This window comes from Eretmochelys imbricata, chromosome 6, assembly GCF_965152235.1.
Source record: "Eretmochelys imbricata isolate rEreImb1 chromosome 6, rEreImb1.hap1, whole genome shotgun sequence".
NCBI classification, from domain to species: Eukaryota; Metazoa; Chordata; order Testudines; family Cheloniidae; genus Eretmochelys; species Eretmochelys imbricata.
The window spans coordinates 30,393,283-30,409,507 of record NC_135577.1 but is presented as its reverse complement, the minus strand read 5'-3'; the positions used below and the strand labels follow the sequence as shown (position 1 = coordinate 30,409,507).

The window sequence follows — 16,225 nt, the reverse complement described above, 5'->3', positions numbered from 1 at the left end:
TGTCTAGAGGGAGGGAATTCCATATCTTAGGAATCACCACAGCAAAGGCTTGCTCAGGCCAGAGAATAACTGTGCTGCTGCATTACATATGTTTTGCAAGTGACTGAAGCCCTGCTAAGAGAATTAATTACAATAATCAATCTCGTGGTCAGGAAGACATGTGTTGCTGTTGCAAGATGACACAGTGAAGAAGTGTACAATCTGATCAAAAACCAAAACAACAAAACAAAACTTGCAACTCCATCTGACTCACGAAATCTTTGGTGTTTGTGGCTGTGAGAGTCATTACATTAAAATGCTACTTCTATTTTGTCTATCAGCTACAAGATATAAAATAGGTTTCAGAGTAACAGCCGTGTTAGTCTGTATTCGCAAAAAGAAAAGGAGTACTTGTGGCACCTTAGAGATTAACCAATTTATTTGAGCATAAGCTTTCGTGAGCTACAACAGACAACTACCTAAATAATGGAATTATTTTGAAAGGGAAAGTGCCCATCTCAATATGTTATTTACTGCACATAAAGGCAAAGAAGTGTCCATTTTCCCCCCTTGTGTCTTCCTTTGACTCAGTCTCCTAATAATGGTTTTCTTCTGTGGTAATAAAGCAACTGCATAGTAATGTCAAAGATATAAACAGATGTATCATTCCAATAGGTTCAGTTGTTTAAAGGACATCATGTAGACCGGATTTTCAAAAGGGACTTGTGATTTTGGGTATCTGTTTTTCGGTGCTCAACTTGAGATGCCTTAAAAGGGACCCAATTTCCAGAATTGCCCACCTCTGAAAATCAGGCCCCTTTAAGGTGTTTCAAGCTGAGAATGAAAAAATTAAAGGCACCCAAAATCACTAGTCAATTTTGAAAATGTTAATAATGTACATTCTCCCTATGCAGTCCTTTGTTGATACCGAAATGCAAAAATATTATTTTCAGTAATGTTTATTTTATAGCAATAGAAGTTAACAAGTCACTTTTCGATTTCATCATTAAAAATGACAGCTTTCTTACCCAGTCAGCATGTGGCAGGTACTGTAGTTTGTGAGTGACCAGGATAATGGTCCTCTTGTCTTCCCTTAGCATTTTAAGGATCCCTTCCTGCATAAGATGGTCACTTAAGTGGATATCCAGTGCAGAAAACGGATCATCCTAGCCACGGGAAAAGAGATTAAGTACATGCCATATTGCTGCAGCCAAGTCTTTACAGGATTTAATGGAAGTGATATATTTTAACACTACTGCTGTCTTCAGTCAAGTCAGTTAGATCAACACAGACAACCAGAGGGAGGAGAAGATTAACAGTAAATCAGTATTTTGCAGTGGCAGGGGATTCTCAGATGGATGGCAACAAAGCATGAATTATCTTTTTGCAATGACTAAGTTGAAAGATGGTAATTTTAGCTAGACTTGTGCTGTGGTTTACTGAGCCTTAGGGTAACTGCCAGTTTATTTACCTGCACATTTCAAATATTGATATACTGGTGTAACTAAGGGCTTGTCTACATGGCGCCGCAGTACTGACAAGCCCCTATTTAGGCCTAACATAGTGAAGTCAACAGTAGCCTAAAACTATGGTGTACATGACTTGAAGTCCTCCAGAGAAACAGAGTATAAGCACATCTTGGTGCTTTCCTTAGTGACATACTTGCTCCCTTGTGAGTGATCTATTCCCACCTCTGAGAAAAATTTCCCTATTAAAAAACCACTGAGACAGAAAGATTGATCAGTTGTATGATCTTGATTAGCTGATTGCTTTTAAGGGCTAAAATTAGATTAATTCTGTCCTATTGACTCACTGATTTGTATTTAATTTACTGAGGAAAGATCTAACATTTATTGAGGATTTATTCATTTGATCCCATTTATATTCAGAGTTACAAACACAACATGTGGATGGTGGTACTGATATTACTGGTAGGATTTACACTGTTTTCCCACTGGATATTGTTTATTAAAGGAATTATACTGATTCTTTTTATGTGGAATTTTGCTCTCTGAGCACTGAGTTAAGTCTGCTCTCTCCCACTGAAATCAACAGGAGTTTTGCAATCAAATTCAATGGGGGCAATTAGGTCAAAGTTGGGTGCTTTTGAAAATTTGATGTCCTTACTCTCCCCCCCCCCCCGAATGTTGGAATAATGTCATATTGTAATTACATTTAATATATTTATTGTTGTATTGGTACATTTACAAAAAATCAATAAAATAATTTAAAACATCTAGAAGCAATGATGATGTAGAGATGATGATTTTTGAGGGTGCAAAATGTCAGAATATAATAAAATGAAGGGTAGAAATGAAGGAAATTCAAAGGTGCCAGGTATTGTCGCACATATTGTCACAACCTCAGGGATTCCCCTGAAGAAGGCAAATTAGTACTGCATGTTGCTAATGCTGTTGCAAGCATTGCAAAGCATTTTGGGGAGGGTCAAAGGTGTAAGTGGGTAGTGAAAAATTCTTTTGCAGGTTGCAAAAGGCAAAAGGAGGGAGAAAAATAAAAAAGCAAAAAGCAAAAAACGGGTTAACAACACTGCAGCTAGCAAGCTCTGTCCAACGATAAAACGCTGGCCCCAGTCCAAGGTCATGGCGCTAAACAAAAAGTTTATCTCTCACCCAGCCAGAGCCAGCCATAAAAAAACCAGGGCTGAAAAGATAAAAAACACAGGCAAGACGAGATGAGGTCGGGGGGGGGGGGGGGGGGGAGCAGAGCTTTGCGTCCCTGAAGCTGTTGTGTTTTGGGAAAGTGAAGAAGACCACAGAAAGCCGGTTTGGACTGGCACAAAAAGCACCAGGAACAGAGGTCGCGGAATAAACCCCGCCTCCCCCCCCCCCCCGCAAAAAAAAGAAAAAAACCCAAAACCCCAGAACTTAAAACCCTCCCGAAAGCTGGAGGAATTCAAAGATCACAGCGGACCCTGGACAACCCGTGCATGGGACAAAATCTCCCGTCCACCCCTCCCCCTCTTCTTCTTACGTTACACCGAGGCTTGGCCAGCCTTGGGTAGTGTGGGTGTAAGTATAAAAGTGGGTTAGGGCTTGGGGATTTTAGTGAAATATTTTTACTACAAGGCTTTGGAGCAACAGGAAAGGACAAGCACACCCACTTTTGGGGAGTTTACTTGGTACATACAACCTTTGGTATTTAATAGGTTTTTTTTTTTTTTAGCCCACCGGCTTGAGGTTTGGAGTAGCCAGAAAGATTTTATGTTTTATATGAGGAGTGGGTGAACTTTTTATATTTTTGCTTTTAGAGCTTGTTGGTGTGCATTTTTAACAACAATTTTTTTAATTAAAAGGTTTGGCTTTACTAAGCCAGAAACACATTGCATTTATTTGTATTAATAAGTACTGAATAGTGATTTTTTTTTGCTTTAGCAAGTATATTAAAACCTTAGTGTTTTATGATATTACCCAAAACATTTTGTATTTTAAGGTGAACAAAGCAAGTATTTGCATTTTAGTACATTTTATAGCTATAGCAGTATGTTTTTTTATTGTTATTTGTTTTAGTATTAGGCTGTTTTGTAGCTGGGACAGAGAGCTTATTTTTAATTACCTTTAGGTTTATAGCATTTATAATTTTTGCTTTAAAACTAATTTTTTTTAATATGGTGTTTACTACCTGAGGTGGTTTTTTTTTTTTCCAAAACAAAAACTCCTGTCCACCCCTACCCCTCTTCTTCTTACACTACGCCCAGGCTTGGCCAGCCTCGGGTAGTGTGGGTGTCCGTATAAAAGTGGGTTAGGGCTTGGGGCACTAACGCTTTCTTCCTTCCTCTAAGTAATGTGGGAACCGCCCTCCCTCCAGCACTCTAAAGTTTTAAAATTTAAACACTTGGAGTGTTACATCATCTCCTCCCTTATCAATCCTGTGGCCTCGGCCTAATCACTTAACGCTTCAGGTAGATTGGTAACAAAAATCTGTCACAATATGTTACAGTAACCTCTCACCCTGACAAAGTGTATATTCTCAAATCTTTCCATGGAGCTTTAGTCACCCAGTTCCAAGTGAAGTCCATGGGAACCATACATCTAAAACACTGAGCAGGGTTAAAAAAAATGTATATGAAGTTGTCAGGTGAAATGCTGAACTCCCTTGAGGATTCCCTTGAATCCCGTGAGGATTTGGATCAAAACCGATCTTCCTTAACTATAGTTTTTGTGCATGCCTGCTACATATGCAATGTTGTACTCTTCGTGATAGACAAAGGCAACTTTTGGCCAAGTATTGGCCATGCTCCACTGCAGCACTTGGCCGGATAATGCAGCGATATAGCACTTGTGCTATATTCACTGCCCGGGAAGAGCTACTCATGTTGTGAAAGGGTTTTCACTCATTGGGGCAGTCACATAATTGCTATGAGGCCTGCTCATAAAGACAGGCCTATGAATCTGCCTCCCAGGCTCTTAGGGATGTTTTGTGTGTGTGTGTGTGTGTGTGTGGTGGGGGGGGAGGGGATTACTTGATTCTTCCTTATACTAATCCAAGGACCTAACTCCACTCCCCTCTCCCCATAGTACCTCCATTGGGGCAAAATATGCAGAGAACTGTTCAAGATGGCCAAAGAGCTTGTTTCCACAAAGAAAAGAGATGCTTTAGGCACAGAGCAATATTAATTTTATGGATGAGAATTTAGGAATTTTTACAAATACTGCAGTCAATATTTGAAATGTACTAGCTCAAATAAAATGTCAAAGTACCAAAAATAAATGCAGTGGTCAAAGCAGCATTTCAAGTAGAAACTGAGGAGGGCGTGTTTTTTGCAGCAGGGAGTGGTGTGGACCTTGTGACATGGGTGATGGCATGGGTCAGCCACCCAAGCTCAAACCCAGTGGTCAGAGGGACTTGGACTCAGGCAGCTATCCCATGCTGCCATCCATGCCACCACATCGCTATTCTTAGCGCACTAACTTGAGCCTGTCTGCTTGGAGGCATGTTCCCAGCCCCAGAGTAAAGTGAATGATCAGATCCATGATTTCTATTTACATTTATTTATCCCAAGATCTATTTTTGGTGTTTATGGGTGGGTCCGTCCCCTGGGTATCCCAGCTATCACAAATGTAAAATAAAGTAGTGCACATTTCAGCTGCGACTACCCCTTTTGGTTCAGTGGAGCAGAATTTCATGTGCTGCCCATTAAACATTCTGAATGAGTGTACTTGCTGCTGCAGTTTACAGCTCAGACACAATGGCATCTACGCACCAGGAACACAACATTTGTCTGCTGGTAAAGTGCTCTTGCCACACTGATGCGCTGGCGCTGCCCTCCAGAAAGATTAATACCCTGAAAGTAAACAGATAAAATAAAAATAATCAATTGATCACAAAATCTCTAATCCAGCTCTAAAACCAGAATACTCAATTTTTGCTTTGTTAGAAGTTTCTGTGGAGAAGGCACCATGGAATGAAAGAACCCAGGCATATCCTTTTGAAAAAGTAGCCCAACTGTTCATTTGGGAAAGCAGCAGACTAATTGCCTTGATATCTGGAACGCTCTACCATGAATTCTGGGCCATATATACACAACCATAAAATTGTTAAAGCTTCCATTGCTATTGACCAAATGCAATGCAGATTACACTGATTTGCTGAGATGTTCCAGATTTCCTCTTACAAGTAAGAGGAAACTTTTAGATGACCTCAGTTGTATGCTACCCGCAGCTGGAACTGACTTTTTAATGTTCTTTGTCCTCGCTCAAACTGTACTTCAACATCAGCGGAGAACTTTTAGTGCATTTGACCAAGATTTTTAAATTCTTATGTCCATATTCAGTTCCATGGGAAAAGCTTGACACTTTTGAAAAAGCAGACCATTTGTTCAGGTGCTAAAATAAGGTCTCAACCGTTTAACTTTAGCCCTTAGACTCATTTTTCAGTGAGAAGGTCATGATGCGTTGGTGGTACCACTGAAGAGATCTGGGTTTGTGGATGATCTTTGGACTCTCTGTCCTTAAACTAACATTTTCAGCTTCTGGTGGGGTGGAAAGGAAGGGCAGAGTTTGCCCATAACACATTTATTTTTCTTTTAAAGGTAGCAATTTTTAAAACTACGTTTTAACTAGCACTCCCCCAATCATTTATTCAGAAACATTAGTCTGAGAACATTCTTGAGGCATGTGAAGGTTTGTGTCATGCTGTGATGCTATATTATTTATCTAATGTATCATAATTATACTAGGTAACTGAATTACAAGAGGTAATTTTTAAATCACAATATCCGACTATGTTGAGATGAAGCATAATCTGGTGGCTATGAGAGAGCTAGGTTCTATTCCCAGCCCTGACCCAGATTTACTGTGTGTAGCTGTAGGTGTGTTGGGCCCAGGATGTATGAGAGACAATGTAAGTGAGGTAATATCTTTGATTGGACCAACTTCTGTCGGTGAAAGAGACAAGTTTTTGAGCCACACACAGCTCTTCTTCAGATATATACCCAAAGAAGAGCTTTGTGGCTCAAAAACTTGTCTCACTCACCAACAGAAGTTGGTCCAATAAAAGATATTACCTCACCCACGCTGTCTTACAGATTTACTGTGTAGCTTGGAGCAAATTACTTAATCTCTGTGCCTTGGTTTCTTCAGCTGCAATGTATTAGCATTTTCCTACTTCACCAGGGTATAGCAAGGCTTAATTCATTAATGTTTGTTAATTACACGATACCTTCAGATGGAAGGTGCTCTAAAACGGTAAAGTTTCATTTTTATTATATGCCTGTAGACACCAAACTACAAAGAGTGACACTTAGGCACTGATATTTCAGATAGTGACTGTGGGACTAATAAAACATTCTGGTAGCAGAACATTTAAACCAGCACATTTCACACAAACAGCAATGTTCCCATATTTACTAAGCGATGAGCTTTCAGACTAATGATCCAAAAGTATATTTAACTCAAAGATTTATTTGGCAACTAGAGTACTGAAACGATTTAAAATCAAAACAAAAACCCCCTGTAGATGGTTACTGACCCTCTCTCCAATCTGAGTTTGGTCTCCATGAGGAAGAATGTCAATATCAGGCTGAAGGGAGCAAGCATCAATTACTGCTTTGTACCTGTGGAAACAGAAAAGATAATGCAAAATCCACACAGATATTGCCAGAGAAACACACTTTCTACCTTCATAGGAGCAAAGATTAACCAGCTGTAAAAAGTCACACAGTGGAAAAGACCCGTTTGTTAGGCACTAATTGTTCTAATGGAATCCCTTTCAATCATAGTCAAGTAAATACCATTTTGGCTAGCAAAGCACCTTAGGCCAGCTCCCCAGACCAATTAAAAATATTTAAAGGCTAAAAATAGGCAGAACAGGCACTGGTTCTTTTATGATGCATTGTTACCCTTGTTTGCAGCATCAGGACCTTAGTTTCCTCAGTTTGTGTGGCCTTCACAGAAACAAGAGAGAAACAGTAAAAACATATACAATGTGATTGTATAGCCAACAAAATTGGGAGAGGGACTCAGGAGTGGAGATGGATGGGAAACGGTTTTCCTGTCCTGCAAATTTTTTTTTTCCTTGTTCATCATTGGAACAAAATGGAGATCTTCAAAAATTTTCCACCAAAAAAACCCAGAATAAATAATAAAAAACCAATGAACAACAGAGAGAGTAAGAGACACCCCCAAAATAGCCAATACTTAGGGCACTTGGCTGGGATATAGGAGACCCATGTTCAAGACCCTGCTCTGCTGATGCAGAGATTCTGTTCTGGAGTTTCTCTCATTCTCATTCTCTCATCTCAGAAATTCCACTCTGACCCAAGAAACGCTCTTCACACCTAGTCCTTTCCTGCAAAAAGTTTCAATTTTGAAAAACCTACATTTTCTGACAAAAAAAGTTTCACTGGAAAATTCTCAGCCAGCTCTACTCAGGAGCAGGTGAGGCACCCGATACTATTTTTAACTCACTTTAAGAGACTTTTTAGGTTTCAAGTTAACAGGGAACTTGTAAAGATCTTATTCAATCAAGTGGGGTTGTTCTATCAATATTTCTAATTAAGCTTGTTCAACTGTTTTATTGGATGGAACCCTAGCAGCCAAGTTAGAGAGTGCAGGTCACTGGTGGCAAAAATGAAGGGACACATGACAACATTCCTAGATTCAGAAGCCACCAGGGCCAGATTTGTCACTGACTTTTATTCCATGCAATTCCACTGGAGTCAGTGATTGCACAGGGTATAAATCTGAGCAGAATTTGGACCATAATGATACTATTTAATCTCCTGGGCAATACAAAACAGTCATTTGGAAACAAAAATGTTGCAACAGAGCACTTAGCAAGACCCCTTTAAATAAAAAAAAAAACCTACTCAAACAATTTTTATTTTTCAAAGAGCATTTTTTTTTTGCTATTCCCTCTTTCCTTTCCAAAGTCAATAATAGTAGAGATTCAACGCCAAATGCTATTTCAGAATGTAAAAAAACAGAGTTCAAAGATTAGCTGATCCACTCAGGTTAAGCACAAACATAGCATTTATCTTCAATAACATTTCAAATTTTTAAATTTTAAAAAAGTTTTAAGATCAGCTTACAAGAGAGTTTACTCAAAAGTGCCACTCTGGTCTATTAAATCCTGTGCATCACACATAGATGTTCTTTGGAAGGAACAAAAGCGCCTAAAATGATTTTTTTGGTGGATCTCCATGTGTGATGAAGCCAGCTGAACATTTACCGCACATACACTTTCACAACAAATTGATCAAAATACATCAAATATTTGGCTGAAGGAGCAGTTTGTAAATTTATGCCTACGAAACATATGGTCAGTTGTTCACCTAACAGATGGCCCCAGACCTGGAGCTGAAGTGTTTGTTTAATGTTTTCCTTTCAAAAAACACAGAATGGGTTGTCTAGTAATTACTTTTGCTGGCACACCAAACAGCATTATTTAAAGTGCAGTTACATTTGTAGTAAAAAAACAGGATTCCAACATACAACCTAAAAAGATTGTAACACTGATATTATTCCCAACAGTACTGAGCAGAAGCTGCAAATGCCACAAATATGGGAGGCTGGCTCTGGAAGTGTAAGACATGGGTAAATACAATGTCATGTATCTGGGAAATTATAAGGAGTTTCACAGTTTTCTTGTGAAGAGGTAGTTCAATATTGAATAATAAATGTCAGTAATGGTATGTGTATCTCTGGGTTAACTGAAATAATGTTATCATTGGACATTTATTGTGGTAATCTGACGTAAACACTGGATTCTTTTGCAATGAAATGAGTAACTTTAGTACCAGAGTCTCAGCCTTACATGAACATAACTCTGTTTTCTTAGAAAAATGAACCGAATTCTCCTCTCCTCTATACAAATGCAACTCCCATGAAAGCCAAAGGGCTCAATTAAGCGCTTAGAGCCAAACCCCTGCTAGAGGGAGTAGGAGAGGAGTGGCATCATCTGAGCAGCTGTGACTGAAGGTATCAGGACCGATTTTGAGTTCGCTTATGCCAATATAAATCAGGAGTATCTTCACTGAAGTCAATGGAATTAAACCAGGACAAATTGGATCAGCATAAGGCCCATTGTGTCTGTCTCATATAGGAGCAGATAAAATATACCCAATTCTTCTTCCATTACACTAGTGTAAAATCAGAGTGATTAAGAACAGAATTTGGTCCACAGCCACTGAGCCCGCTGGGTGGATGGCTATCCTCTCTCTTAGGAACATATGTCCACTGGGGGGACATGGACCACTATCTAAATAGCTAGAATTTCCCTCTTGGATTCAACAAGAGTATTATGTCTGCTGTCAGTACAGAACTGCTGGCGAGAAAGAGATCCCTGGGTCACCTGACCATGCCGTACATCATACCAAGACACCATTATTGGCAAACCAAGTAACCAAGGAGGAGAATATGACTGGTTAGCCATAAACAGCCAATGCAGTTGTCTCTGTGAAAGGCAATTAATCTTTCCCTTCCTTTTATTGGCAAGGCGCTGAAACATGTTACCTTTGTTTGTTGAAGGCGCTTTCAAAAGTGATATTCTCTTCCACAGTAGCATTGAGCAACCATGGTTTCTGTGAGGCATATGCCACTGATCCTCTTTTCCTGGAAAAACAGGAATTCCCACCTCATCAGTACAATTAAAAAACAAAACAAAACAAAAAACAAACACAACACGCAGAAACTGGTAATGAGTCTTCACTAATGCAACCTTTCTATTTCCTTTCATTAGGGCAAATGAGTTTTCCACGTATCACATCTCTCACCAAAGAAATGTTATACAATTAGAATCCGTCTTGCACATTGCCATTGTTTTCCTAACAAAGGTTTTGAATAGGAAAACACATTTGTTCCCTAATTTATTTTCCTCTTTGACATGACTTTAAGAGAAAGCTAACACACTCCATATTCTGCTTGAGTAATGAGGGTATTGTGAGGCAAGCCAGCAAATGCAAGGAAGTCTGCTTACAGCATTGTTCCGAGAGCCTAACAGAAAGAGTATAGCAGCTGACCAGACAGGTATCACAGAGGAATACATATTACATCACAAAAGGGATATTCTGAAAATGCATATTTAAGGAGTTAAAACAAACAAACAAACAATAAAATAAACACACTGTTTCCCCAATATAATAATAGTTCTTTGGATTTCTCAGGTAAAATATTTTTGAGTCAGGCTGCCCCATAACATAGAAAAAGTAGTACGAGAGGGCTAGTAGTGAAGAAGACTCTGATAGATTCCCCTTGTGAAGTTGTCCCCATTTTGCCCCACCAAATGGGATGTTTGCCCTCACTGTGCAACAAGTAGGTAGGGGTCAGCCTCAAGAATCTGCAGGTCTCAGAGGGTACACCCAGGGTATCATCACAGAAGGCTTGTTCTTCCACTCCACCCCCGCCCCATTTTTAAGAGGCATTGTTGCTAAGGGTTTCTCACCAGCAATAAACCATGGTGCCTCCTCCATTACAGGGTGGGAGGTTACCTCAGTGCGGAGTCGGCCTGACTGTACTAACTTTAATACAAGTTGAGGACTCTCAGCACCTTGTAGGATCAAGACCTTAATTCCCACATATGTAGCGCAGACAGTTCTTGAATAAATATAGGATACTGACCCGTGGTGGCCTTCCTCATTCAAGAAGTCAGTTTCAATGAGACTGCTCATCAAAGTAAGATCAGCAAGATTTGGCCTGATGTGTTTTATTTAAATTAAATAGTTTTTTTTCCCTTTTAAAATGTTGCCTGCCTTCCCCAGATCACCATCTTTGTCTGCTGGAGCAACCATTTCATCATTCCTCTTCTAGCTGGACATTAATGCAATTCAAATCATGTGCTGACAGCCAAGTGCACTAGGCACCTTTCTTATCAGAAACTGAGGTCTTCTGCCCTGATCTTCTCTCAAGTATTCACCAGACTTGCCTAGAAATATTTATGAGACACAAGTTTCTTTGATGAGCTGTGAAGACTCAGTGTTATGCTACCCAAAAGGCTTTATTAGCACATTCTAGACATCATTTCGGAGCACAAAAAGTATGTGCTCAGTTGGTATTTTAATTATGTTTGATGAATATTCCTGGCTCACAGCTGAAATGGAACATCCAAAACCCTTTACTCCTAGGTCTAACTCCTCACAGTCATTCAGTCCTAACTCAAAAAGAAACCATTAGTTAAATTAGTGTGAAGTTTATGTATAAATAATTTTTAGAAGAAATCAGTGCATATGTTATAGGATTAATATGTATTCAGCAATTCACTTTAAAGTCCAGAGCGTCTTCCATTCGCTTGCTATGGCTTAAAATTGTACGTGTTCTGAAGATTGCTGAAAGGTTACTGCAAATTAGTTTTTTCTGAATAGTTAATTGCTAGTGTGATTGTGATGTTTCAGGGGGGAAAGTCTTATAGGAAATGTGTTTTGTCTTTCAAAACATTGCTATGGAGACTAGCACACTGTGGGTGAAATTCACCCATGTGCAGTGAACCAGCACAGGCAAATTGCTTGAGTCCCACTTAGCCCATATTTTGAGCCCTTTAGTGGGAGTTAAGTGGCCCATAGGACTTGTGTTGGCTCTCTGCACAGTGGTGAATTTCACCCTCTTTAAATCCAATTCTTCTTAACTGGAAGCTGAGATCAGGTTGACACACAGGGGTAGATCCTATATTTATTACATGGGCAAAATTCTCGTGAACTCTTACCTGCATGAGAAATTTATGCCCAAGCCCATAGTGTCTCTCATAAGGAATCCAAATGCTCATTCAAACCTCTCATTCAAATCAAAAGAATAATCATCTGAATCCAAACACAGGATCATAATATGAGAACACAAAAATACTGTTAGTTGAGCCTGAGCACTTATATCTCTGAAAGTCAGGCCTGAACAACCAAACATTTCAGTGAAAGAGTACATGCGAACACAGATAATTTAACAGAGAAAGACACACTGTGACAAATCTACTTTCTGTAGGTTGCAAGTAAATAACTGCAACCACTGGATAAACATCTCTCTTTTTCCAAGAAGTATAATTTTTCATGACAAAACGTGATGGACTGTTCACATTAGCTTAACCAGTGCAAGGAGGCTGATAGTCAAATTCAGCCTTAGAGTCAGTGGGCACAAGTCCATTAATTTCACTAGAGTGTACCCAGTAGACTCAGAGTCCATTCCATATTGATGTATCATATAGGAAAATGGGTAAATAACTCAAACTTTTGACCTAAGTCCATATTCAGGCCTGATTTTCAGAAATCAATTCAAGTCAATGTACATAATTAGCATCTCTGAAAATAAGGCCATTTATTCAGTTGTTTATATATGGATGCAGGTGCTTAAATCTTGGCCACCACATTTGACCAAACAAAAAACAACACACTTAAAAATGTTGTGGAGTTAGAATTGGTCAAAAGGTGAGATACAGTATGTTGCAAACCCTTTATTGTGCTTCTTGAGCCCTGGGTCAAAATTTAGGTTGAGTGTTTCTCAAGTTTTTGCAAAACTCATGAATGTCTACTACTGATACAACAAAAACATTACAAGTCAGCACTGAAGTTCCCTGGCATATCTGAGGGAGGAACATACACTGTGTTGGTCTTTATACCAGTCTGTGCCACTCTTTCATTTTTACAAAAAATAAAATGAGTCCCTGCTTTTTTTTCCCCTCCAGTCTGGCTCAGGTCCCAGGGTAGTAGAATGCTGCTGCATTACCACCTATGAATATGCAGAAACATCCATTTATGTCATTGTCTAATTTATACCAGAAAAGTCTACACACTTAATTGCTTTTCTGTTTGTTTTCATCTGTTCTAAAGCTTTCAGCAGCTGCACAGAAAGTAAAATAATTCAATCTGATTTCCCAGGAGGCTCAATAGTTGCTACTCATTAATAGGAGACTGATTTCTTTCCAATTAGGTTTTAAAATATTGTACCTGACTTCCATGTCAACAGTGGTTTCCTTCTCTGGGCTGCAGAAACCAAAACATCAGTTATTTTTTAAAATCTGTAGACGGCTCACCAGACACGTTAAAAATATTCTAATACAAAAAATGTGAAACTAAGTAAGTAAAAAGTTACATCACTTCTTTATGGTTAACATTCCAAATATAGTATCACAATTATAGCTATATATAGAAACAAAGTTCCTTAATAAGTACAATGATTTTCTTTATGATATGGAAATACAGCAGAGAAATTGGTAACTCAGGCCCCCACCTCAGAAAAGCTGTATACTTAATGGGAATTGAGGAAATGCTAATTACACAACAGTGTTATATACATTGCCTTATTTGTTATTAATCTCTTTATAAAAATGTTAAAATCTTGTAGGTTTCTCTATTCTGATCAGTTTTTATGTTCTGTTTCAAATCACCTTATTTTTTATTTAATGCAGATACTGTAAAGCATTCTTGTACAGAAGCAACTATCAGACAACTGAGTGCCTCTCCTCCACATTCTTGCAGCCTTTATGTACACAAAACTCCCATTTATCCAAAGGATATTGCTAAAGTATTGCAGAATTTGTATACTGTTGCACATTTAGCATATTTCTCAATTCAGACACAAAAAACATGTGTTCAAAGTCTGGATTATTTAAACATTTTTAAAAACAGAAAGCCGATGGAGATGATAGCTGTATACTTGGAGCCCAATCCTGCAAGATCAGGACATTTATAAGCAGACAAATATCAAGTTATAGAAATGAGGACAAAAGAAACATTACAATATTCAGGTTTCTGAGTAGCAGCCATGTTAGTCTGTATTCACAAGAAGAAGAGGAGTACTTGTGGCACCTTAGAGACTAACAAACTTATTTGAGTATAAGTGAGCTGAATGCATCTGATGAAGTGAGCTCTAGCTCACGAAAGCTTACTACAATATTAATTGTTATGAAAACAGTAAAAAAACAAAAACAAACAAACAAAACCCCACAACCGCCTCCCCCCTGCCCAGTACCTTTTGACCAAAAAAGAGTAAAAGGGGGCTTAATAGCAAGGTACTGCAGCTGTTTTTCAGTATATCATATAATCCTGGAATCACATAATACACAGTCAACTTCTGCTCTTGTTCTCCCATGCAGTCACACTGGTTTTAGAGGGGTTGCACAGATGTGAATTAGGGCAGAATTTTGCCTATAGTGCAAACACACTGTATAAGGATTTCACAAACTGTTTAAAAATTCAAAACACAAACACAAAGGAAGATTAGAACCTTTAACAAACCATGTTCCGTGGGAATAGTAACAAATAAGTGCAGTTTTATGCTAAAAAGCCTCCTGAAATACAAGGAGTTCTATCTATATGTAGCTATCAATACACACACACAACTAATGCACGACAAGATATTACAAATTTATAACAAAATTCCTACATCTGAATGAAACATGAAGGTTATTCCTCTTGTTGTTAGTAAGGTTAAGGATACTCAAATGACTTCTAATAATTTGACAATTTAGTGCTAAGAATGAGCAGATATAGCTATTACAGCAAATGGTGCGCACTAAATTACTGTTGTTTTTTAAATAAAAATTAATCTTTTCTACAGTTTGTCAGCGGCCTTTCTATTAAATTATTTACATTGTCCTGGCTGCATTTTGAATATAACTGATGACACAAATAATGAAATAACTACATTTTGCACAGTGTATTAATCCAGTGTAATGCAAACCAATAACGAATCAGCAAGCCATATGACTTCTGTCTCTTTATAAGCAGTCAATTGATAACCCTTCTTCACAAAGAAATATTAGTTGGTTTGACAATTCGGAACAGGTAAGGAGAACAGAAAACTTGAAATCTGGCTCAGAATTAGACATAAGGAACCGCTTTATAGTAGTGGCAGATAAAGAGGCTGTAAAGGAACATTGGAGAGTAAGAGGGAAATGTACTGAAGGTCAGGAATAAGATCTTGTCAAAGGGATCTATCAGATGCATACTTAGGTGGGAAATAAGCACAGTCAAAGGTACTCAATCTGATGGGTTGGGGGACAAACTTGAGAAACAAGCAAATCAGTAATGAAGGAGCATGAGGATCCAAAAGTAACAGCAGTAGAGTAGTTAATGCTTCAGAGAGCCAGGAAGACATTCTGGTCAGCAGGGGATATACACTATAGGGAGAGTCAGAAAAAAGGACATAGGGTGAAATCCTGGCTCCACTGAAATCAATGACAAAGGTCTCATTGATTTTAAGGGGCCAGGATTTCACCCCTGATTTTTTAGAACTGTCACCTGTACAACATTCCAGACATTTGCATGCCAGGCTAAGATGCCAAGCATGGCAATGTCTGTTCCAGAATGAGATTTGAGAAGTATTCCAGAAATCTAAGCTGAACTCAGCTCTCAAATTAGCTATAAGGCAAACATGATTTCCATGTCAGGATGCCAGGCCAAGACATGGACTAATCTGAACTCCCCAGATATTTTTTAATTTCCCACATGCCCGAAGACCTGGGGGTGTGAAAATAAAAGCCTCATGACAGGATGAAGGAAATGAAGACAAGGGTAAAGGTGAAAGATTGCATTAACAAATGAGACTTTTAAAGTGATAGTGCTAGAAAGTGCTGATTAGTGCTGAAAATGTGGAATTAGGGAATAACCTGATTGAGGAATTTACAGTGGGATTCATGAAAGCACTTAAGTGATTTAGGAGCCTAAGTCATTTAGGTGCTGTGGAAAATTTTATCCTAAGTGCTTTAAGAGCACAAGCCCCACTCACTTTAAAAAAAACACTTCACCTTAAGTTTTTTCTTTTTAATAGTATTGAATAGTTTGACAAGCTGAATTCCCCTGTGGTTCCTT

At 38.7% G+C, this 16,225-nt stretch overlaps 1 protein-coding gene across 2 annotated transcripts in view; it reads right to left on the bottom strand.

Moving 5' to 3' along the window:
- Positions 1 to 16,225, bottom strand: part of ABCC8 (ATP binding cassette subfamily C member 8) — a 138,206-nt gene that overhangs the window by 38,980 nt on the left and 83,001 nt on the right. For both annotated transcript variants that reach the window (XM_077820060.1, XM_077820061.1), the window contains exons 18-22: positions 13,361 to 13,396; positions 9,951 to 10,049; positions 6,967 to 7,051; positions 5,201 to 5,281; positions 1,008 to 1,145 (exon numbers count right to left, since the gene is read on the bottom strand). In XM_077820060.1, coding sequence (XP_077676186.1) covers positions 1,008 to 1,145; positions 5,201 to 5,281; positions 6,967 to 7,051; positions 9,951 to 10,049; positions 13,361 to 13,396 — 439 coding nt within the window. The remainder of the gene's footprint in view (positions 1 to 1,007; positions 1,146 to 5,200; positions 5,282 to 6,966; positions 7,052 to 9,950; positions 10,050 to 13,360; positions 13,397 to 16,225) is intronic.